At 40.3% G+C, this 26,537-nt stretch overlaps 1 protein-coding gene across 6 annotated transcripts in view; it reads left to right on the forward strand.

Moving 5' to 3' along the window:
- Positions 1 to 26,537, forward strand: part of PheRS-m (Phenylalanyl-tRNA synthetase, mitochondrial) — a 160,223-nt gene that overhangs the window by 118,872 nt on the left and 14,814 nt on the right. For 4 of the 6 annotated variants that reach the window (XM_070095063.1, XM_070095065.1, XM_070095057.1 and 1 more), the window contains exon 8: positions 8,103 to 8,225. The exons of 1 other annotated variant lie outside the window; for it this stretch is intronic. In XM_070095063.1, the coding sequence (XP_069951164.1) occupies positions 8,103 to 8,225 (123 nt within the window). Of the gene's footprint in view, positions 1 to 8,102; positions 8,226 to 18,700; positions 21,711 to 26,537 lie in introns of those variants that run through there. One more of the 6 variants, XR_011393280.1, reaches the window with a different exon arrangement.

Raw genomic sequence — 26,537 nt, forward strand, 5'->3', positions numbered from 1 at the left:
GATATGATATAGCACATAATGAAAGTAGTTTGTTAGATTATGTATTGGTGGATAAAAGGTTAATGGGTAGGTTTCTGGATGTGCATGTTTATAGAGGGGCACTGGATATATCGGATCATTATTTAGTTGTAGCTACAGTTAGAGTAAGAGGTAGATGGGACGAAAGGAAAATGGAAACAACAAGTAAGAGAGAGGTGAAAGTATATAAACTAAGGGAGGAGGAAGTTATGGTGAGATATAAGCAACTATTGGCAGAAAGGTGGATTAGTGCAAGTGGGGTAGTGGGGGGGGGGTTGAGGAGGGTTGGAATAGTTTTAAAAATGCAGTATTAGAATGTGGGGCAGAAGTTTGTGGCTATGGGAGGGTGGGTGCAGGAGGAAAGAGGAATGATTGGGGGAATGATGAAGTAAAGGGTGTGATAAAAGAGAAAAAGGTAGCTTATGACAGGTTTTTACAAAGCAGAAGTGTTATAAGAAGAGCAGAGTATATTGAGAGTAAAAGAAAGATGAAGAGAGTGGTGAGAGAGTGCAAAAGGAGAGCAGATGATAGAGTGGGAGAGGCACTGTCAAGAAATTTTGATGTAAATAAGAAAAAAATTTGGAGTGAGATAAACAAGTTAAGAAAGCCTAGGGAATGAATGGATTTGTTAGTTAAAAACAGAGTAGGGGAGTTAGTAAATGGGGAGCTAGAGGTATAGGGTAGATGGTGGGAATATTTTGAGGAACTTTTAAATGTTGATGAAGAAAGGAAGGCGGTAATTTCATGCACTGATCAGGGAGGTATAACATCTTTTAGGAGTGAAGAAGAGCGGGATGTGAATGTAGGAGAGGTACGTGAGGCATTACATAGAATGAAAGGGGGTAAAGCAGCTGGAACTGATGGGATCACGACAGAAATGTTAAAAGCAAGGGGGAATATAGTGTGTAAGAAGAGCAGAGTATATGGAGAGTAAAAGAAAGGTGAAGAGAGTGGTGAGAGGATGCAGTAGGAGAGCAGATGAAAGAGTGGGAGAGGCACTGGCAAGAAATTTTGCTGAAAATGAGAAAAAAATTTGGAGTGAGATAAACTAGTTAAGAAAGCCTAGGGAACAAATATATTTGTCAGTTAAAAACAGAGTAGATGGGGAGCTGGAGCTATTGGATAGATGGCAGGAATATTTTGAGGAACTTTTAAATGTTGATGATGAAAGGGAAGTGGTAATTTCATGCACTGGTCAGGGAGATAACATCTTTCAGGAGTGAAGAGCAGGATGTGAGTGTGGAGGAGATGCCTGAGGCATTACATAGAATAAAAGGGGGTAAAGCAGCAGGAACTGATGGGATCATGACAGAAATGTTGAAAGTAGGGGGGATATTGTGTTGCAGTGGTTGGTATTTTTTTTGTAATAAATGTATGAAAGAGGAGAAGGTACCTAGGGATTGGCAGAGAGCTTCTCTAGTTCCTTTATATAAAGGGAAGGGGGACAAAAGAGATTGTAAAAATTATAGGGGAATAAGTTTACTGAGTATAACAGGAAAAGTGTGTAATAGGGTTATTATTAAAAGAATTAGAGGTAAGACAGAGAGTAGGATTTCAGATGAGCAAGGAGGCTTTAGAGTGGGTAGGGGATGTGTAGATTAAGTGTTTACATTGAAGCATATATGTGAACAGTATTTAGATAAAGGTAGGAAAGTTTTCATTGCATTTATGGATTTAGAAGAGGCATATGATAGAGTGGATAAGGAGCAATGTGGCAGATGTTGCAAGTATATGGAAAAGGCTTAGGTTAGGGTGTGCAGGAGAGAGGGAGATTACTTCCCAGTAAATGTGGATCTTAGACAAGGATGTGTAGTGTCACCATGGTTGTTTAATATATTTATAGATGGGGTTGTAAAAGAACTAAATGCTAGGGTGTTGGGGAGAGGGGCGGGATTAAATTATGAGGAATTAAATACAAAATGGGAGTTGACACAGTTACTTTTTGCTGATGATACTGTGGTTATGGGAGATTCTAAAGAAAAGTTGCAAAGGTTAGTGGACGAGTTTCAGAGGGTGTGTAAAGGTAGAAAGTTGAAAGTGAACATAGATAAGAGTAAGGTGATGGGGTATCAAATGATTTACATGAAGAAATATTGGATATCACATTGGAGAGAGGGAGTATGGAAGAAGTGAATGTTTTCAGATATTTGGGAGTTGACATATCAGAAGATGGGTTTATGAAGGATGAGGTTAACCAGAGAATTGATGAAGGAAGAAAGGTAAGTGGTGCGTTGAGGTATATGTGGAGACATAAAACGTTATCCATGGAGGCAAAAAAGGGAATGTTCAAGAGTATAGTGGTACGAACACTCTTATATGGGTGTGAAACATGAGTTGTAAATGCTGCAGTGAGAAGGAGGTTGGAGGCAGTGGAGATGTCGTGTCTAAGTGCAGTGTGTGGTGTAAATATTATGCAGAGAATCTGTAGTGTGGAAATTTGGAGGAGGTGTGGAGTTACTAAAAGTATTAGTCAGAGGACTGAAGAGGGGTTGTTGAAGTGGTTTGGTCATTTAGAGAGAGTGAACAAAGTAGAATGACTTAGTGTAGGGGATGGAAGGCAGATTAGGCATCATTTTTGAAAAAGTTGGAGGGAGGGGATAAAGGAGGTATTGTGGGCGAGAGGCTTGGACTTCCAGCAACGTGTGTGAGCATGTTAGATAAGAGTGATTGGAGATGAATGGTTTTTGGGACCTGACAGGTTGTTGGAGTGTGAGCAGGGTAATATTTTGTGAAGGGATTCAGGGAAACCTGTTAGCTGGACTTGTGTTCTGGAAACGGGAAGTACAATGCCTGTACTCTAAGGAGGGGTTTAGGATATTGGCAGTTTGGAAGGCCATCTAAACTGTCGTATCTGAACGCCTCTTCAAAGACAGTGATTATGTATGAGTGATGGTGAAAGTGTCGAATGATGATGAGTTTTTTCTTTCTTTTTGGGTTTTTCTTTCTTTTTGCGTTACCCTGCCTCGGTGGTAAATGGCCGACTTGTTAAAAAAAAAAAATTGCCCTTAGACACGACATCACTGCCTCTATCCTCCTCCCTGCAACATTCACAACCCATGCTTCACACCCATATAAGAGTGTTGGTACCACTATACTCTTATACATTCCCTTCTTTGCCTCCATGAACTATGTTCTTTGTAAAGTAAAAGGACACAAGTGCAACTAATGTGACATTTTATTGTGGCAATGTTTTGCTCTCCAGGAGCTTTGTCAAGCTGTAACAGCTTGACAAAGCTCCTGGAGAGCGAAACATTGCCACAATAAAATTCCGCATTAGTTGCTCTTGTGTCCTTTTACTTTACATGTTGTCAGTAATTCTACCAAAATATATACAAACTATGTTCTTTGCCTTCACAGATACCTCAGTGCACCACCCACCTTTTTACCTTCATCATACAACTTAATAATTTTAAATAATGATAAAATGTTTAAATTCAGTTCTTGCGTTGATAGGTAGCCAATGTGGGAGTGAAAATACCAGTCTAGCTGCATAATTCAGTATAGGCTGAAATCTTTTCAGTAAGTAGTTAGGCAAAAACCACTAACATTTGTAAAAATCAGTTCAAAAACAAACAAATGCATGGATTTTCTGGTTGCATGAAGATAATTAATATGAAAATTGCAAGGTTGAACAGTTTTTTGATGTGTCCAACAAATAACAATGGAGAATGAAGGTAGAAACCTAAATCCCTTGCTGATCCCACTGGCTGCAAACTGACAGTACTATGATCAAATTTACCAGAATCTTCAGCCAGCATTCACTTGAGGTTTCGTTTGACAATCAAAATCTGTGTTATTCTCATTTAGTTTCAGCTTTCTATTTATCATCTGAGTCTGAATATCCAACAAAAGAGAACTGAAGCAGAATTTTGCATCTTCCATGTGTGAACGTGTTAAATAGGAATGGAGACGAAGGGTTTTTGGGACTTGATGAGCTGTTGGAGTGTGAGCAGGGTAATATTATGTGAAGGAATTCAGGGAAACCAGTTAGCCAGACTTGAATCCTGGAGGTGGGAAGTACATTGCATACACTTTAACCCTTTTGATGTTGGTGCCGTAATATTATGGCTTTGAAGCCAGTGTTGGTCCCGTAATACTATGCCAAAATTCTAGCGGCTTCAGATCTTCTGGGAGGAAACTTGTAGGCCTTCATATGAGAGAATGGGTCTGCAAGGTCAGTGTATCCAGTATAAAAGGAATCCTGTAGCAAGCAGTGCATAATGAGAGGAAAAACAAAGCAACTGTGTTTTTGGTTTAAAACAGCGACATTGTGGTGTATTTTCGTATGGTATTTATGATTGTATTCTTGTTTTCTTGGTCTCATTTGATAGAAAGGAAGATATATTACAGAAATAGAGGTGATTTTGAATGGTTTACCAAATAAAAGTAGCTTGAAATTGACCTCAAAGTAGCAGAAATGTTCGATTTTTGACAATGTTCAAGAGTAAACAAATTATGTCACATGTCCAATACACGTCACTGGTGGATCTAATATGCATTCATGAATGTGCTGATATTATGTATACAATTATTACAAATTATGCCGTAGTCTGAATAACAGTAAATCATCTATATTTTGTGTGAATAGAAATTCAAAATGAAAAGCAAGCGTAAAATAAGAGGGGCCTGGAGATGTCACTAATGAACAGAGAAAATGCTATTTTAGTGCCAAGAATGTGTGCCTTGTTTATTCTGGTTCCTATTTTGAAATTGGCCTTTCTTGAATTTTGTGTGAAATTGGCCAAATTAGTAATATCTGATCACTTTTTTGTGTAGTTGAAGTGGGTGAATGGGTAGTTTCTTGTACCCAATCAATAGAATAAAAGGAGTTCCAGTTCTAGCGAAATAGCTGTGAGTTTGGATGAGTGGAACAAAGGAATTAGCCCAAATTAGGGCTCAAAGTGGGCAAAATCATTGATGTGTAAATATCGCCACCTCCGCTAAATTCGCAACAGTGTAATTTCATAAGTTTTCCATCAAATTTTGAATGTTTGGTTTCATTACCTTTAGAAAAAGATTCTTTATCATTTTGTAAGAATTTTTTTTTTTTTAAATTCGAAACTATGAGGAAGTTTGCGAGCAGGGGTCTTGACACTTAAAGGGTTAAAGAAGGGGTTTGGGATATTTGCTGTTTAGTGTAACATTTAAACTGTCATATCTGTGTGCATCTGGCAAGACAGTGATAGTATGAATGATGGTGAATGTGTTTCTTTTTCCTGTCACCCTACCTTGGTGGGAGATGGCCAGTGTGTTAAAAAAAAAAAAAAGTCGACATGTGTAATAAAAATGATAATCAACCACATGGGCATCCAAAAGCAAGGCTAGGCCTTATTGTTGAATACCCATGGATAAAGAACAGAGCCCTGAGGAATACCGTAAGGCAAAGAAAATGACTCGGATATGGAATTGTTGACTACTTCTTCTTTGCAGATGTGACAATGCAGGCCACAGCTGTAAAAAAAATCACTTATCAGTAAACTATGATCACTGGTATCATATGCAGCAGAGCGGTTCAACAAAATTAACAGTGATACATTTCCTAAATGTGTCAGTCACTTTAGAAAGGAACATAAAATAAAGGGATGATAGTTTGACATGCTTTTCTAAAATCAGGTAAGACTTCTTTAGGTGTGGGTGAACCAAAAACCCCTACACTGTCTGTGGAAAACATCCACTTTGAAAATGATAGATCAGCATATTTATATAAGGAAGAGCACTTTTATATGTGGGCAAGATCTTTGAAACATTTATAGGATAATGTATAATATTCCTTATTAGAACCCATGTTATACCTCAGAATGCCCTCCCTGCCAACTGAAACAAACTGAGAAAAACTAATCTGTGATACATCATGAGCCCTGACAATCAAAGAGAACTCACTTGAGCTCACTTGAGGTGACTCCAAGACCAAATGAATGTATGTAGATAAATGAGTGTATCCATGCTGTGTTTCTGTAATTTGTTAATAATATATAGTCCAACAGTTGGAGATAAATGTAGACAGTGTTTTGGTCCATCTTGGGCTTGCTTTAACTCTTGACTTGATAATGGTGCAGGATGGTCTGAAACATCATCAGTTCATCTCGAGTTTGTAAATTAGTTGTGGATTGTTCCACAGGATACAGATTCACACAGATACACTTGATACACAGATTCGTTCTGTAGACTTCGTCCTGTATGGTCACAGACTCTCCTGCTCTTGTCATCCAGTATTCTTGTGATCCCCATTGGGGAGGGGAAGCTCTACCACCTCCACGACGTCTCATCGTGTGAGGATTAAACCCAAGACTACTGTCATCAATGACACCACGAAGCTTGAGCTTGCGTCCTCTCTCAACACCAGTCTGCAGGTCAGGTTCTTGAAAATTACTGCTCTGAAAAAAGCTTTCATCGTCACCTTTCTTGATGATTCAGAAGCTGACAAGGTACTCACACCTACTGCAATGAAGATCTTAGATGACCGTGGCTTTACCATCTCCACCTCACCTTACATGCTAGCTGAACGGTCTGTGTTCATGAAACGCCTGGATAGGCTCATCACCAATATGTTTACTGAGGACATTAAGTCATCACTTGAAGAACTAAACACCTGGGCCAAGATTGACTCCTTTGTGAAGATCCCCAGCGCTTTCTTGATGCTCAAGATCACGTTTCTAGACATCACCATGACAACCAGAGCACTATCTGATGGCCTGGCCATCTCCTACTACTTCATCAACCCTCAACAAATTGAACCAGAATGCTACAGCCAAATAACACCTTGTTGGATATGCTACTCCTGCAGTCATTCAGCTACTGACTGCCATGTGAAGAACAAGATCTGTTCCACCTGTGGGTTTGAAGGTCACAACTTTCGCTCCTGCACCTCTACTGCTGCTCCCACCTGCATCAACTGTAAGAGTGACCACCATACTCTGGCAGCCAAATGTCCTGTTCGTAAGGAGATCCTTTCAAAGAAGTTAAAGGAAGACCTTAAGAAGACAACAGGAACCTTTCCTACTTATGCTGCAATAGCGAAGCTTCAGTCTACAACCACCAAGATTCTGCAAGCCACTCAGCAGCCTCCACCACCCACTGCCTCTCCTCTACCAGACAATATCTCGACAAAATTTTATTACTGCTTGATGTATGCACACATGCAAAATGCAGCACACCCAGGTTCTTTCAACACATCTATGAATGAAATTCTTACCCTCAACAATATGCCATCATTTAACTTCCCAGCTAATCCTCCTTCAGCTGATATTTTGAACATAATTCCAAGAATTGTCAGCTGTGAGGCACCAGATGACTTGCAAGATATATTATCTGCAGACGCCACATGCTCTACTTCGAAATCTACCAATGAGAGACCACCACCTCCACCTCAAGCCACCACCACTGCCACGAACCAATCAGAAGCCTCGCTGCTTGTCGAGCCTCTACTGACTCCCACCAATGAGAGATCACCTCCACCTACCACCAACCAGTCACCAACCTCACTTGCCTCTACAACCAAGCCACCCTTCCTCAACATGCCTGATGTCTCATTCTACACCACGAAACCACACAATAAGCAGGGTTTGTCCAGGAACTCTATTCCAACGACTCCAGGAGGGGACTTTCAAGTTTACCTGTGATGAAGAACCACCCATTGAGCTAGGTGAAATACTTTACAACCTCCACAATCCAGGACCAAATCCAAACAGACCATTCAAAGTGCGCCATCTCACAAGAACGAAGTTCAACAATCTCTCCAATGGCTCAGTTGCAAATTAGCTTGTGACTATTCACTGCCTAGCTGAAGATCCACTGCCCTACCACAGCTACCTTCTGCCTCCTGCATGACCTTCCTCACCCTGGCAGATAATCGCCACTGATTTTGGCCACCCTCTCACATCTCCATCGACACCTGCAGTACTTCTGCACCACTTGCTCCAAAGTGGTTGGGCCACTTACCTTTCTTACCCTTCTCTCCTACACCCTCCCGGACTTTTCCAGTATTTCCATCCTTCCTCATCCTTCTTCCTCCCCATCTTACCACAGCTCTGGTCATATTTGAGTTGAGTTGTTCCACAGATGTGTTAATTAATTTTTGTTTGCAGGCTATCAGCAAGTATCCACAGTGCAGCAATGACATAAGCTTCTGGCTTCCATCAGATGGCCACTGTGACTCCAAAGATTTCTTTGATCTTGTACGAACTGTTGGAGGCGACTCTGTGGAGCAGGTGAGATCACTCAGATTAGTTATTTTTAACTGTGGTAATTATAAAGCCAGTAATGAGAAGAATGAGGGAATATTATACAGATAATAATATAAAATATAAGGACCTGAGAGGCAGTGGAGATGTCATGTTTGAGATCAATGTGTGGTAAGAATATTTTGCAGAGAGTTCAGAGATAGAAATTAAAGGACAGTGTGGGGTCACCAAGGGTATAATTCAGCATGTTGATGAGAGGTTGCTGAGGTGGTTTGGGCATTTAGAGAGAGGGATAGGATGATGAAGAGGGTGTATAAATATAGGGTGGAAGGTAGGAGGGATGGGGGTTGTCCCTGGAATGGTTGGAGGAAAGTGTTAAAGAAGGCTTCGTGTTTTAGAGGTTTGAGCATTCAACTGGCTTGTGTGAGCATCTTAGGAGTGAATGGAGAGAGTGCTTCTAACAGACTTAAAGTGTGAGCAAGGTAAAATTTGTGAAGAGATTCAGGGATGGTGGTTAGCCGGACTTGAGTCCTGAAAGTGGGAAAGGCAGTGCCTGCCCTTCCCACTTTCAGGTTGTTGCAGTCAGGGGGTAATTTGAAGTGTGATATCATAACATTAGCAAGATGGCAATTGAATGTGATAGTTAATGTGTATGAATCTTTTGGTCACCCTGCCTTAGCAGGAGGCAGCTGTTGAGGTAAAAGTTAAAGGAAGAATATAATGAAGACCAGAGAGTGTAAGTGAAGAAAGTGCTAAGAGAATAATCAGAACAAAGAGATGTCATTGAGAACAGTTTTTTATGAAGTGTGTGACCTGAACATCTTATGCCGCCAAAATTTGTGGGGCTCTTAGTTTGCAGAATTTGTTTATTCATTATTTTTAGTGATGGGCAATCCCTGAATAAATTTAATCCTATTATGCATATAACCAGCAGCAACATACTGGACATGTTCAGGACTGGACAGACTACCTCCACTCACACTGTTCTTCACCAATTTTTGTTACCAAATATGTGCCCACTAAACTAGCATAAAAGGGTGTGAGGCATGGGTGATGAATGTTGCAACAAGGAGGCAGTGGAGATGTCATGTCTGAGGGCAATGTGTGGTGTGAATATAATGCAGAGAATCCGTAGTTTGGAGATTAGAAGAAGGTGCGGGATTACCAAAACTATTATCCAAAGGGCTGAGGGGTGTTTATTGAGACGGTTTGGACATGTAGAGAGGAAGGATTGAAATAGAATGACTTTGAGAGTGTATAATTCTGTAGTGGAGGGGAGGCGGGGTAGGCGTCAGCCTAGGAAAGGTTGAGGGGAGGGGGCAAAGGAGGTTTTGTGTGCGAGGGGCTTGGACTTCAAGCAAGCATGTGTGAGTGTGTTAGATAGAAGCGAATGGAGACAAATGGTTTTTAGGACTTGACTTGCTGTTCTGTTGGAGTGTGAGCAAGGTAACATTTATAAAGGGATTCGGGGAAACAGGCAGGCCAGACTTGAGTCTGCGAGATGGGAAGTACAGTGCTGGCACTCTGAAAGAGGGGTGTTCATGTTGCAGTTTTATAACTGTAGTGTAACTGGAGTGTAAGCATGCCTCTGGCAAGACAGTGATGGAGTGAATGATGATGGAAGTTTTTCTTTTTTGGGCCACCCTGCCTTGGTGGGAAACGGCCGATGTGTTAATAAAATAATAAAAATAATTTACAAAATATTATGGCAATGATAAAATATCAGTGGAGAAAGTTACTCCTAAAACTGATCTTTGAAAAAAACATACTTATCAAATCTACTGCTCTTAAATATTCCGTCAGTTGAATATGAGCTCACCACACATTCATACAATCAATATGTACAAAAAATAAATGCACATGCATTTATTTTTTGTACATGTTGATTGTTATACCATGCTGCTGAGTGCATCTCATCACAAAATTGGCAAGGCAGTGGTGTTCTATTTGACAATGAATTGCTTGTTTGAAACTTTTACTTTTTTGTCATATACAGTGGTCCCTCGTTGTTCGTAATTAGTCCGTTCCTGGAGCCGTTACTATAAATGAAATTTACGATTTACGAATCAATTTTCCCCATAAGAAATAATGTAAATACAATTAATCCGTTCCTGACACCCAGAAGTATTAAAACAAAAAAATTTTTAACATGAAATATACATGTAGTACATACACAATACAATGGGAAATGATGAATGAAACATTAACAGCATAACACTTACCTTTATTGGAAATTCTTCTTAGTGTATGGGAGACTGGAGGAGGAGAGAGAGTGGATTGTTTATAGTTTGGAAGGGGAATCCCCTTCCATCAACACCTCAGGTACCACTTGCTTTTCTGGAGTTGCTTCTCTTCTCTGTTTCTTAATGCCACTAGGACCACCTTGAGAGTCACTGGAGTCCTGTCTCACAAAATAACTGTGGAGAGAGCTCTGTTTCTGGCATCTCTTTAACACTTCCCTAAAATGGCCCAAGACTTTGTCACTGTACATGTTGCCAACCTGGGTGATGTTTCTCCATAAAGCTTTCCATCTTACCCCACATAGTAAAAATCTCTTTAATTTCTGAAGAAGGCACCTTCTTCCATCTCTCTTCCTCCTCCTCTGCAGCAAGATTCTGAGCTGCGATGTGTTGCTCTTCCTGCTGAAGCTCTTTCAGCTCCTCAGTGGTGAGCTCTTCATTGTGGTCTTCCACCAATTCTTCCACATCCTCCAAACTCACATCCAACCCCATGGAACTCCCCAGTGCCACAATTGATTTTACAACAGACATAGGCTCATTAGGGTCAGTCCCAAATCCTTCAAAATCCCTCTTGTCGACACAATCTGGCCACAATTTTCTCCAGGCAGAGTTCAAAGTCCTGGTAGTCACTCCCTCCCAAGCCATACCTATAAGGGTTATGCAGTGGAGGATGCTGAAGTGTTTTCTCCAAAATTCCCTTAGGGTCAAGTGAGTGTCTGTGGTCACAGTCAAGCACCTGTGAAACATTGCTTTTGTGTAGATTTTTTTAAAGTTTGCAATAACCTGCTGGTCCATGGGTTGGTGGAGAGGAGTGGTATTCGGGGGCAAAAACTTTACTGTGATGAACCCAAACTCCTCGAAAATTAGGTCATCCAAGTTTGGAGGATGAGCATGTGCATTGTCCATTACTAGCACGCACTTGAGATCCAATTTCTTTTCCAGGAGATACTCCTTCACACTAGGGCCAAACACTTCATTGAACCACTCGACGAAAATTTCCCTCGTGACCCATGCCTTACTATTAGATTTCCAAAACACACACAATTTACTCTTCATAACATTGTTTTTCCTGAACACTCTGGGATTTTCAGAATGGTACACTAGTAATGGCTTCACTTTGAAATCCCCACTAGCATTATCGCAGAACATTAGCATTAGCCTGTCTTCATAGGCTTATGTCTTTGGCATTTTCTTCCAAAAGAGGCCTGCTTCGTCACAATTGAACACTTGTTAAGGTTTCAGTCCTTCACTGTTTATGTACTCCTGGAATTCATGCACATATTTTTCAGCCGCCTTGTGGTCTGAACTGGCAGCCTCGCCATGCCTTATCACACTGTGTATGCCAGTACGGTTCTTAAATCTCTCAAACCAGCCTTTGCTGGCCTTAAATTCACTCACTTCACCACTATTTGCAGGCAATTTCTTTACCAAATCTTCATGCAACTGCCTAGCCTTTTCACAAATAAACGAAGTCATAAGAGTATCTCCTGCTAATTGTTTCTCATTTATCCACACCAATAATAACTTCTCAACCTCTTCCAGTACTGGTGATCTCATTTTTGTCAGCATAGTTACTCCCTTTGCAACAACAGCATCCTTTATTTCATTTTTCTTGGCCACTATGGAACATAAGGTTGTGTAGGGTTTCTTATACATCCTGGACAGTTCGGCCACACTTGTACCACTTTCATATTGTTCAATGATGGTTTTCTTAAATTCAATCGTATTTCTCACCTTCTTTACCACAGGCTTGGCACTAGGAGCTTTCTTTGAAGCCATGGTAGCTTATTTAGTACTTGGAAGCACTAAAATAAATGGAATATTATGAAATATTTCGCTGGAGCACGCGAGGGGACCTTCGCTCACTGGTAAATAATGCCAGACTGGCTGCCGCCCTGGCTCACGCTGTGCATACGCGTCCCTGACGAACTACGACTTGCGAGTCAACCTATGAAAAGCGAGTCCATGTTTATACGAAAATACCCCTATGATTGGCGAATTTTACGATTGCCGGGAACTACGAAAAGCGGGGGACCACTGTACATTAAAACCTCTCATTAATGGATTTTAGCAATTTCAGACAAAAAAATTGGCCTCACAAACAGAAGTATTAAGCAAATGGATAAAAGTTCATAATTCTGGATTTTTTTTCATAGCTGTAGTGTCAGGTTGTCTTCTGAAATATTGGACCAAGCCCAGTGACTAACATTTGCTTGGTACAGGTCAGAGTGGCAATGTCCAGGACTTGTCTGTTTTCATTTTTTCCTGAGCCATAGGCCAATTAATATGCATAACTAAAATATGTGTATATCTTTACACATAAAACTGATCTATGTGCTGTTAAATTCAGCTTAAAAACACCAAACACCTAATCTTAGCTTCCAGAGGGAGAGCCATGACTAAATTTTCTCCTTGGCATTCTAACCACAAATTAATCCTTTATCATTTGTTTCCTTCATTTACTGACCATATTGTAAACTATAATATCTCTGATCAGCCATAACTATAAGTAATATCCTTCCAGCTTTTAATTACAGTATCAGCAAGAGAAATCACATTGGAAACAAAGACACTGCATTGAAATCCTTTTTGTTTTCCATGAGTGTGGATAGGGGAGCAATGTGGAAAATGTTGCAAGTGTATGGAATAGGTAGTAAGTTACTAAATGTTGTAAAGAGTTTTTATAAGGATAGTGAGACTCAGCAACCGCCCAGGGAGGTACTACCGTCCTGCCGAGTGAGTATAAAATGAAAGCCTGTAATTGTTTTACATGATGTTAGGATTGCTGGTGTCCTTTTTTCTGTTTCATAAACATGCAATATTTCAGGTATGTCTTGCTACTTCTACTTACACTTTGATCACACTACACATGCGTGTATAAGCATATATATACACACCTTTCTGGGTTTTCTTCCATTTTCTTTCTAGTTCTTGTTCTTGTTTATTTTCTCTTATCTCCATGGAGAAGTGGAACAGAATTCTTCCTCCATAAGCCATGTGTGTTGTAAAAGGTGACTAAAATGCCAGGAGCAAGGGGCTGGTAACTCCTTCTCCTGGATAAATTACTAAATTTTGGAAGAGAAACTTTTGTTTTTCTTTTTGGGCCACCCTGCTTCAGTGGGATACATCTGGTTTGTTGAAAGAAGAAAGTGAGGCTCAGGTTAGGATGTGTAGGAGAGAGTGAGATTACTTTCCAGTAAAAGTAGGTCTTGGGGATGTGGAATGTCACCATGGTTGTTTAACATATTTATAGATAGGGTTATAAAAGAAGTAAATGCTAGGGTGTTGGGGAAAGGGGTGGAATTAAATTATGGTGAGAGTTGACACAGTTACTTTTTGCTGATGATGCTGTGCATTTGGGAGATTCTGAAGAGAAGTTGCTAAGGTTAGTGAATGAGTTTGGGAGGGTGTGTAAAGGAAGAAAGTTGAAAGTGTACATGGATAAGAGTAAGGTGATGAATTTATCAAATAATTTAGATAAAGAAAAATTGGATATCAGATTGGAAGGAGGGAGTATGGAAGAAGTGAATGTGTTCGGATATTTGGGGGCAGACTTGTCAGCGGATGGGTTTGTGAAGGATGAGGTAAACCATAGAAGTGAAGAAGGAAAAAGTGTTAATACTGTTCTTGCTGTTGAACCATGGTTTAGTGCTGAAGGGGTAGCGTAGGTTGCAGAGATACGGCTGTAGACTAGTTTGGCTTTAACTGAAATTAGTGAGTACACAACAGGCAAAGTGAGGGGATGACCGTTGACCAGTCCGTGGAGGGGAGGTTGTTGAACCCGTGAGGGTAGGCCGTGAAGTGAGAGTGGATAGGCTCCACGTCTCACTGACCTAGGCAGGCCTAGAGAGGGCTTGCCCAGGCACTTTAAAATTCACTAACAAATCAGAACTGTGCAGGGTTGTCAACAACTTGTGGCTAGCTTGCAAATGCAACAATCAAAATAATAGCACACAGGAATTACTTGCAAACTGTATATAAAGAAATTGTGTAAATGGGTAACACTAAACAATTTAAGTCAGTGGCAACTGAGGTACACGATGCAGAATAATATGCTAGATTTAAATATGCAAAAATGCAAAAAAATGAAAGTGCAACTGCAACAATACTGCAGATAAATGGGAAAATGCACAAAGTGCATTCTGATAACTGAAAACTAAACAATTCATTGAAAGTATGGCTTCAGCGATGACTGTATTGGTGCAGGACAGTTAAATAATGTCACAATTATTAGGAAATGCTAGGTAAGTCACTGTTTACTTAACTTTGACTGTAGGAGATGGTGCGAAGGCACAGGCAGCAGGTATGAGGCGCTGGAGATGCTGAAGCTTCCAGTGGTGCGCTGGTAACTCTAGTGAAAACTCTACATGCCTTGTAGCACTTGTAGACTGCTATGGGGCTTCATTGACGTAGAAAAGTATCAGGCAAGACTTGGGAAGGACGCAGGACTCTACAAAAATGGTAAAGGTGAATAAAATATGTCTGACTCTCTGTCCGCTGCTGAGTGTGGTTTGTTTACACTGGCAAACATGTCTGGGCGCTCTGACTTACTGCAGCTTCACGCGGAGGAGAATAAAACACTTACTTCACTACATAAACGTACAAAAAAACGATGCAAGGACATTTTACTGTAACTTATTCACTGGGGAAAATCAAGAACTGGTGATGAAACGGGAGTGGAGCAGCAGGAAAAAAAAATTATGACTGGGGCAATAACAAAAAAAAATTGCACTGGCTGGAGAATACGCAGATGGTTGAATGGCTTGTAGACACGGTGGTGAATCATGAACCGCTGTAGACGATGTGAGGGCTTGAACTGGCCTGGCTTAGGGGCCAAGCCAACTGGGTTCCCATGTGGTCAAGCCAGGTAGGACTTCTTGGAGGAAAACTGGTAGGAACACAACACACACAGACGGCAAACTGGATACAGGAGCGTAGACATAGCAGTGAGGGTAGTAGGAGGAAGCAGGTGTATACTGGTGTAGTCTAGGGTAGCATCAAACCCCAGAGTTGACTCACGTGGTCACGCGTGGAACCACGCGAAGCCAACACACTAAAACGACCTCACCTCTACTTCTCGGAACTTGAAGGGTGTAGAGACGCTGTAGAAGGCTAGGAGAAGGCTGCTGGAGGGCATTGAGGAGCTGTAGAGTGGGCAATGAGGTGAACACATGACTGCTGAGGCTGGAGATGACGCCATGTTGCCTATGTCCAGATTTTGTGGGAAAAATCAAGGACGAAGATCTGTCTCAGGCACCGTTGAGACGCTGGGAGTAATAGGTGACTCTTTAGGCCAGCAGGCACGTTGGATGAGGACAGATGATGTTTACTGGTGTCGACCCCTCAACCCTGAGAACAAGGCTCACTCTGCCGTTGACATCGCTGTCACCACTGTTTATACTGTTCTTGCTGTTGAACAGCGGTTTAATGCCAAAGTGGTAGCATTGCTTGCAGAGATGCTGCTGTAGGCTAGTTTGACTTTAATTGAAAGAAGTGAGTACACAACGGGCAAAGTGAGGGGATGACTGATAATCAGTCCGTGGAGGGAAGGTTGAACCCGTGAGGGTAGGCTGTGAAGTGAGAGTGGGTGGGCTCTGCATCTCACTGACCTGGGCAGGCTTAGAGAGGGCAGCACCGTAGTGCCGCGGTGCATTGAGGTATCTGTGGAGACAAAGAACGTTATCCGTGGAGGCAAATAAGAGAATGTATGAGAGTATAGTGATGAAAACACTTTTATATGGGTGTGTGGCATGAGTTGTAGATGTTGCAGAGAGGAGGAGGCTGGAGGCAATGGAGATGTTGTGTCTAAGGGCAATGTGTGTGGTGTAAATATTGTGCAGAGAATTCATAGTGTGGAAATCAGGAGGTGTGGGGTTATAAAAAGTATTATTCAGAGGGCTGAAGAGGGGTTACTGAGGTGGTTTGGCCATTTAGAGATGGTGGAGCAAAATAGAATGACTTGGAGGGTATATAAATCTGTAGTGGAGGGGAGGAGGGGTAGGGGTCATCCTAGGAAAGGATGGAAGGAGGGGATAAAAGAGGTTTTCTGTGCAAGGGGCCTGGGCATGCAGCAGGCATGTTCATGTCATCCTATTTTGCTCCACCCTCTCTAAATGACCAAACCACTGCAATAACCTCTCTTCAGCCCTCTGAATAATACTTTTAGGAACTCCACCCCTGCTCCTAATTTCACCACTATGAATTCTCTGCAAAATATTTATGGCACACATTGCCCTTAGACCTGACATCTCCATTGCCTCCAGCCTCCTCCTCGCTGCAACATCTACAACTCATGCTTCACACCCATATAAAAGTGTTTTTACCACTATACTCTCATATATTCCTCTTTTACCCCCCTCCCTCAAGCCTTTCCTATGATGACCCCTACCCCTCCTCCCCTCTATTACAGATTTATACACCCTCCAAGTCATTCTATCTTGCTCCATCCTCTCTAAATGACCAAACCACCCTCAATAACCCCTCTTCAGCCCCCTGAATAATACTTTTTGTAACTCCATACCTCCTAATTTCCACACTATGAATTCTTTGTATAATATTTACACCACACATTAAACACAGACACGACATTTCCACTGCTCCAGCCTCCTCCTCTCTGGAGCATTCACAACCCCTGCTTCACACCCATATAAGAGTGTTGGTATCACTATACTCTTGTACATTCCCTTCTTTGCCTCCATGGATAATGGTTTTTTGTCTTCACAGACACCTCAATGCACCACTCACCCTTTTTCCTTCATCAGTTTTATGGTTAACCTCGTCCTTCATAAACCCATCTGCTGACAAATCTACTCCCAAATATCTGAACACATATGTGTATGCTTCTAAACTGTTGTATTCTGAGCACTTCTGCAAAAACAGAGATAATGTGTGAGTGTGGTGAAAGTGTTGAATGATGATGAAAGTATTTTCTTTTTGGGGATTTTCTTTCTTTTTTGGGTCACCCTGCCTCGGTGGGAGATGGCCGACTTGTTGAAAAAAAAAAAAAAAATTCACTTCTTGCATACTCCCTCCCTCCAATGTGATATCCAACTTTTCTTTACTTAACTTGTTTGATGCCCTCATCATCTTACTCATATCTATGTTAACTTTCAACTTTCTTGACACACCCTCCCAAACTCATCCACTAACCTTTGCAACTTCTCTTTAGCATCTCCCAAAAGCACAGTATCATTATCAAAAAGTTACTGTGACAACTCCCATTTTGAATTTCATTCCCCATAATTTAATCTCACCCCTCTCCCCAACACCCTAGCATTTGCTTCTTTTACAACTCCATCTATAAATATGTTAAACAACCATGGTGACATTACACACACACCTTGTCTTAAGCCTACTTTTACTGGAAAGTAATCTCTCTCTCTCCTGCACACCCTAACCTGAGCCTCAGTATCCTCATAAATACTCTATAGCATTTAGTAACTTACTACCTATTCCATACACTTGCAGTATCTGCCACATTGCTTCCCTATCCACCCTATCATATGCTTTTTCTAATCCATAAATGCAATGAAAATATCCCTACTGTTATCTAAATATTGTTCACTTATATGCTTGATTGTAAACACTTGATCTACACATCCCCTACCCATTCTAAAGCCTCCTTTTTCATCTGCAATCCTGCTCACTGTCTTGCCTCTAATTCTTTCAGTAATAACCCTACCATACACTTTACCTGGTATACTCAGTAAACTTATATCCCTATAATTTTTACAATTTCTTTTGACCCCCTTTCCTTCATATAAAGGAATTATACACATTACACAAATAACCCGCAAGTAGATGATTGGTTCAGAGAACCGACATGTTGTTGAATAAGACACATGTGCAACTCTTGGGTATCTTTATTGAGGAAACGTTTCACCACACAGTGGCTTCATCAGTCCATACAAAGGAGAAACTTGAAGAACAGGAGGAGAATGAGGTAATCAGTCCCTCAGCCTTGAGTCGATGTGGTCAGTCCATCAATCTTGAATAGAATACGGCATATGAGCAGAGAAGCAGCTTATAAACCGTAGACAGGTAGACTGCTGCCCCTCACCTGTCTACGGTTTATAAGCTGCTTCTCCGCTCATATGCTGTATTCTATTCAAGATTGATGGACTGACCACATCGACTCAAGGCTGAGGGACTGATTACCTCATTCTCCTCCTGTTCTTCAAGTTTCTCCTTTGTATGGATTGATGAAGCCACTGTGTGGCGAAACGTTTCCTCAATAAAGATACCCAAGAGTTGCACATGTGTCTTATTCAACAACCCGCAAGTAGAAGAGAGGAGATTATGACGACGTTTTGGTTCGACTTGGACCATTTGCAAAGTCACACTAATGAGAAGGAGAGGAAGATGGGTATATATAGGCAGGAGGTGGTAGTGGTAGTAGTGGAGGTGGATGGAAGTAGTAGTGGGGAGGTAGTAAGAGTGGGAGGGGCAACTCAAATACAGTGGACACCCAAGTTTCGTGATTAATCCGTTCCAGAGAGTCTGCTGACTGGCGAAATTCACAATTGGCGAATCTATTTTCCCCATAAGAAATAATGGAAACCCAATTAATCTGTTTGAGACAGCCAAAGGTATTAACAAAAAATAATTACATTTAGCATTGAATGGAAGTACGATAGTAGCGATAACTCAGTAACAGTCCCTGATTTTCGCTTAGCAGATTACGATGGGCTTAGAGAACACTTATCTTCTGTTGACTGGGGTAACGAAGAGAGCTATCAATATGACAGTTTTCTGAACACTATACATGCTGCTCAAAGAGCGTTTATCCCATATAAAGAAATTAGATCAAATAGAAATGACCCAAAATGGATGAATAATAGGCTCAAATATCTACTAGGGCATAAGAAAGGAATTTATAGGCGTATCAAAAGAGGTGAGGGTCATCTTATGAATCAGTATATTGACATTAAGAGGGACATTAAAAAGGGGATAAGAAAAGCTAAAAGGGACTATGAAATTAAAGTTGCTAGGGATTCTAAAACTAACCCAAAAAGATTTTTCCAGGTCTATAGAACAAAAGTTAGAGATAAGATAGGTCCCCTTAAAAATAACTATGGGTACCTTACTGACAAACAGAATGAAATGTGCTTGATTTTAAATAATTATTTTCTCTCAGTTTTTACACAGGAAGACACTAACAATATTCCAGTAATTAATTTTTACAGTGGGCTAGAAGAAGATAAATTATGTAACATCACAGTCACTAGTGAGATGGTTGTGAAGCAGATAGACAGACTGAAGCAAAATAAGTCGCCGGGTCCTGATGAGGTTTTTTCAAGGGTTCTTAAGGAATGCAAAATGGAACTCTGTGAACCATTAACTAATATTTTTAATTTATCTCTTCAAACAGGTGTAGTGTCTGATATGTGGAAGATGGCTAATGTAACTCCTATTTTTAAAACAGGGGACAAGTCGTTACCGTCAAATTACCGCCCAATAAGCCTGACCTCAATTGTAGGCAAATTACTAGAGTCAATTATAGCTGAGATTATAAGAAGCCATCTCGATAAGCATAGCTTGATTAATGATACTCAGCATGGATTCACAAGAGGCCGGTCTTGTCTAACTAATTTATTAACTTTCTTCAGTAAAGCTTTTGAGGCTGTTGACCACAATAAAGAATTTTATATTATTTACTTAGATTTTAGTAAGGCTTTTGATAGAGTTCCGCACCATAGACTGTTAAAGAAAGTGGCAGCTCATGGCATTGGGGGAAAAGTGCTCTCGTGGATCGAGTCATGGCTCATTGACAGGAAGCAGAGAGTGTCCATAAATGGGGTTAAATCCGAGTGGGGATCTGTAACAAGTGGCGTTCCACAGGGATCAGTCTTGGGCCCGTTGTTGTTTATAATATATATCAATGATCTTGATGAGGGAATTACTAGTGATATGAGCAAATTTGCCGATGACACAAAGATAGGTAGGATAATTGATTCAAACGTAGATGTTATGGAACTTCAGGAGAATTTAAACAAACTCTATTCTTGGTCAGAAAAGTGGCAGATGCAGTTCAATGTAGATAAATGCAAGGTTCTGAAGCTTGGGAGTGCCCATAACCCTAGTACTTATAAGTTAAATGATGTAGAACTTAGCCATACAGATTGCGAAAAGGACTTGGGGGTTATGGTGAGCAGCAACCTTAAACCAAGACAGCAATGCCTAAGCTTACGTAATAAGGCAAATAGATTACTGGGATTTATATCAAGAAGTGTAAGCAACAGAAGTCCAGAGGTCATACTGCAGCTTTATACATCATTAGTAAGGCCTCACCTAGATTATGCAGCTCAGTTCTGGTCTCCGTATTACAAAATGGACATAAATTCGTTAGAAAACATTCAGCGTAGGATGACTAAATTAATACATAGCATTAGAAATCTTCCTTATGAAGAAAGATTGAAGACTCTTAAGTTACATTCACTTGTTAGACGAAGAATGAGGGGAGACATGATCGAAGTGTATAAGTGGAAGATAGGTATTAATTAAGGGGATATTAATAAGGTCTTGAGGATGTCTCTCCAAGAGAGAACCCGCAGTAATGGATTTAAATTAGATAAGTTTAGATTTAGAAAGGACATAGGAAAGTATTGGTTTGGAAATAGGGTAGTTGATGAGTGGAACAGTCTACCTAGTTGGGTTATTGAGGCTGGGACTTTGGGTAGTTTCAAATCTAGGTTGGATAAGTACATGAGTGGGAGGGGTTGGATTTGAGTGGGACTTTCACATCAGAGCTTATTTCTTGGGTGGCATTGAAAATTGGGTTGGGCAAATGTTTTGTTAGTGGGATGAATTGTAAAGGACCTGCCTAGTATGGGCCAGCAGGCCTCCTGCAGTGTTCCTCCTTTCTTATGTTCTTATGTTCTTAATTTTTTTAAAGATTAAATATAGATTTACATACAGAAAACAATGACAAATAAATATAAAGTACTAATAAATGGATAAATGAACATTTATCATCACACTTAACCTTTATTGATTCTTGTTGGTGTAGGAGGTAGGTAGGCAAGAGGAAGGCAAGTTTATTATACTTCAATATGACACTAATATCATCTCTACGGCTTATCTATCTATCACAATTCATCTAATATGACATTATAAACAATAACATAGAAACATGAATGAATAAAATATGTCATAATGTATGAGAGGAGTAAATGGTGTAAGTGTTGTTGTTGGGTTTAAGGGCTGCCACTGAGAGAAGCCGTGTTGGTGGCGTTGGAGGCTTTGGCCACCACCACCATCACACTTAAACAATGTATGTAATTTATAAATAAGAAATATTTATATTTTAATTTATAAATAAGTAAGTTTATTCAGGTATACACAAATACAGTGACATACATAGATTATCATACATAGCAGTGTATGTGTAAAGTACCCAGGATAGCCCAAAAAATTCAAGAGTGACATATTTCCATTGGTGTCCTTTTATATTTACACTTATATTTACTTTTATGCTTACACTTTTTTATTTACACTTACCTTGGAGGAGATTTAGTTTAATTAGTTAGTTTGATGAAGGAGATGTTGGCAGAGGTTTAGGGTGGTGGAAGATAGCAGGGCAGTGTATGTTCAGCAGCCCTATACACATCCAACAACAGTGGAGAGTTACTCTCATGTTGTTTCTCTATCGCTTACTCGCTTAACTTACTTGCTACACTGTTAATGCTACACTTCATCGCTGGCTGGAGCTATAGCCTTTATCAATACCTGCTGCTTTAGTATCATACATATTGTAGAATCACTGAATCACTGCAGAAGGCACATTCTCCCCTCTCTCTTCCTCCTCTACTTTAGTACTTTGCTATGAGGTTTTTCTTGAATTCTATCATGTTTCTCACTATCTTTACCAAAGGGCTGGCACTAGGAGCTTTCTTTGGGCCCATGGTGGCTTATGTAGCAGTTGCAAGCACAAAAAACAATGAATTATTATGAAATGTGTTGTATGAACCCGTGGGGTGATGGTCACATGCTGGTAAACAATGGCACACTGAGTGTGAATAATGCAGGAAACTGGCTTTGTGTGCGCGCTGACAGGCAGATGTGTACCAGAAGGTCGCCGAATCACGAGTCCAATCACAAACCACGAAGCTAAATTTTGCCGAAAAAACTTGCCGAAAGTCGGATTTCACGAAAGTCGCAGCTGCCGAACGGCGGGGGTCCACTGTACTAAGAAAGAGGAGTACTGTAAGGGAGCTGGTGCCCACAGAGGGTAAGAGCAAGAACACAGAGGGGGGAAAAACAAATAAATAAGTAAATAAAGAAGGAACAAATACACAGGGAAGAAGAAAGACAACCCAAAGGAGAAAAAGGAAAAAGGAAAGGGGAAGAGAGAAAAGAAGAAAAAAAGGAGGAATCAGGTTAGGTCACGAGTGTTCTGAAGTTTGGAGCATTTTACAATGTAGTAAGCTCCTCTCTTCTATGTGCGGGTTATTTGTGTATCGTTCCAGTCATTGTACTGTGCCTTTTGTTAATTATACACATTCTCTGCCAGTCCCTAGGTACCTTCCTCTCTTCCAAACATTGAACAAAAGTACCAACCACTTCAACATATCCCCCCTGCTTTTAACATTTCTATCATGATCCCATCAGTCCAGCTGCTCTACCCCCTTTCATTCTTCCCAGTGTCTTACTCACCTTCCCCACAGTCACATCTGGCTCTTTTTCGCTCCTAAAAGATGTTATATCTCCCTGGCCAATGCATGAAATTACTGCCTCTCTCTTCATCAACATTAACAGTTCCTCAAAATATTCCCGCCATCTTCCCAATACATTGGAACCTCAGTTTTTGTATGCCCTGGTTTTCATAGGATTTGGTTTTCAATGACTTTTTTCGTTGAAATTTTGTCCCAGTTTTCGTACATCCACTCGGTTTTCATAGAGTTGCCATACCAAACGTGTCTGCCTGCCTGCGCCCACACAAAGCATCCCATGCTCTGTGACTCAGTTTGCCTTTGTTTCTCGTTGAGTGGGCATCATTGCATGTGTTGATCCGAAACATTTCATAATAGTCCATTGTTTTTTGTGCTTGTTTGTTGAGTGCGACTGCTATATAAGCCCCCATGGGGCCAAAGAAAATTCCGAGTGCCAGCCCTTTGATAAAGAAGGTGAGAAACACGATAGAATTCAAGAAAGAACTTGTAGCAAAGTACAAAAGTTGCAAAGTTTTGTGAAGAAATATCACCCTAACAAAGCTGTTGCAAGCTATATCTGCAACATGTTCAATGACAATGCCTTGTCCCATTTTAGGCAAATCTTAAAGAGACACCAGAAACAGACCTCTCTGGACAGATTTCTTGTGTGACAGGGGTCCAGTGACTGTCAAGCTGGTCCTAGTGCCAGTAAAAGACAAAGAAGGGAAGTAACCCTGGATAGGGCTTTGATACCTGAAGTCCTTATGGAGGGGGATTCCCCTTCCAAACAATAGCCTCTCCTCCCTCTCTCCTCCTCGCTGTCTTCCATACGCCAACAATAGTCTTCAATAAAGGTAAAAGTGATGTTAAACGTTCATTTATCCATTTCTTTAGTCATTTATATTTATTTCTAGTTGTTTTCTGTGTGTAAAACAATAGTTATTCTCTATAAAATGTATTTTTTGTTAATATTTTTGAGTGTTTGGAACGGATTAATTAGATTTACATTATATCTTATGGGAAATATTGCTTCAGTTTTCATACGAATCAGTTTTTGTCAGACTTTCTGGAACGAATTAATCAGGAAAACCGAGGTACCTCTGTATCTCCAACTCCCCATCTACTAACTCCCCTGCTCTGTTTTTAACTGTCAAATCCATTCATCCTCAAGACTTTCTTAACCTATTTATCTCACTCCAAATTTTTTCTTATTCTCAGCAAAATTTGTTGACAGTGCCTCACTCACTCTATCATTTGCTCTCCTTTTGCATTCCCTCACTACTCTCTTCACCTCTCTTTTACTCTCTATGTACTCCACCCTTCTTATATCACTTCTGCTCTGTAAAAATCTCTCATACACGACCTTTTTTTTTTTTTGTCACACCCTATACCTCGTCATTCCACCAATCACTCCTCCTTCTTCCTGCACTCATCTTTCTGTAACCACAAACTTCTGCTCTGCATTCTAACACTGCCTTTATAAAGCAATCCCACCCTTCAACCCCCATACTACCTATACAGTACACTCATTAGCCCACCTTTCTCCAAATACATAGTTGTTTACATCTTACCCAGACTTTCTCCTCCCTAAGTTTGTAAACTTTCACCTCTCTTTTACTTACTGTTGCCACTTTCCTTTTGCTCCATGTACCTCTTACTCTAACTGTAGCTACAACTAAATAATGATTCAGTATACGTATCTGTTGCCCCTCTATAAACATGCACATCCTGAAGTCTACCCATCAACCTTTTATCCACCAATACATAACCTGACAAACTACTTTCATTACATGCTATATCATATCTTGTATACTTATTTAACCTCTTTCTATACATAATTCAATTAAAGGTCCCCTATTTTCATTTTCCCCTTGCACCCCAAACTTACCTACTACTCCCTCCACAAACAGTTTTACCCACTTTAGCATTTAGATCCCCCCACCACAAGTACTCTCTCACTTGGTTCACAACTCCCTTCACACTCACTTGACATCTCCCAAAATCTTTTTCTCTTCTCCAGGTGCATAAACACTTACTATAACCCTTTTTTCACATCCCAACCTTATTTTACTCCACATAATCCTTGAATTTATACATTTATATTCCCTCTTTTCCTGCCATAACTGATCCTTCAACATTATTACTACTCCTTCCTTAGCTTTAACTTTATTAGAAACCCCTGACCTAATCTTGTTTTTTATTTCTCCCCACTGAAACTCCTACCCCCTTCAGCTTTGTTTCACTTACATCCAGGACATCCAGCTTTTTTTCATTCATAACATCTACAATCATCTCTTTCTTGTCATCTGCACTACATACACACATTCAAAGATCCCAACTTAACCCTTAAACTGTCCAAACGTAGATCTACGTTCGCCTGCGTGGCATTTCGAATATTTTGAAAAATAAAAAAATCGTTTTTTTGTTTTTAAATTAAAGAGGGGTATTTTCTGAGTGGTATAAAACCAAAAAAAAAAAATTTTAGGACCAGTACTTACCAAGATATAAGACTGTGAATTTGGCTCTGAATGCTCACCTGACAGCAACATCCAGTCCTGCCGCTTGCAGATGTGTTGTCGATTTGCATTTTTTCTCGTTTTTAATTTATATAATTTTTATGTTCTGATAATTACAATTTATAATAGTTCTTGTGATTTCATAGCGAATCTTTGTTCTGACACTAATATTATGTACTGAAATAGTACTCAAATTGTAACAATCACACTGACTGGTGAACATTTTCACCTGCCCTGGTCATTTACTATTGTCTAGAAATATATACAAAGTATTTATAGGTCTCAGCAATGTTTTAGACATGCTGGAGTATGAAACTCCTTGAATGGTGTTATGACAAGGGTCAGATAAGTGACATTTGATGAATGTGCCATGCTGGAAGGAACCTTGCCTTTATGTGTTTTTACTCTTCCACACAAACATGTCTTTGTATGTCTATCTGTCTGTCTCTGTACATCTATCTGTCTGTCTGTCTGTACATCTATCTGTCTGTCTATCTGTATATCTATCTGTACATCTGTCTGTCTGCCTATCTATCTATCTCCACCTAGTTGTCCAGTTCAGCTTATCTGTCTTTCTGTCTTCTGTGTGTGCCTGGAGTGTAATATGAGCTCCTTGAATAATTGTGTTATGACAGCGTCAGATAACAGTGACATTTGATGAATGTGCGCTGCTGGAGGGGGAACCTTGCCTTTACAGTAGTGCCCCACTTATACGGCAGATTAGGTTCCAGGCTACTGCCGTAAAGCTAAAATCGCTGTAAAGTGGAACACCCTTTTTTTTTTCCTTATAAATGCATACAAATACTAGACAACAAGTTTACACTAACATATATTAAGTTAGCAATAGAACGAGGCATCAAAAAACAATAAAAAAGTAAAATACACACATAGTGCACTCATTACTTACCTTAAAATATTTGTAGTCTTAATCTA

Source organism: Cherax quadricarinatus, chromosome 4, assembly GCF_038502225.1.
Source record: "Cherax quadricarinatus isolate ZL_2023a chromosome 4, ASM3850222v1, whole genome shotgun sequence".
Taxonomy (NCBI): Eukaryota; Metazoa; Arthropoda; class Malacostraca; order Decapoda; family Parastacidae; genus Cherax; species Cherax quadricarinatus.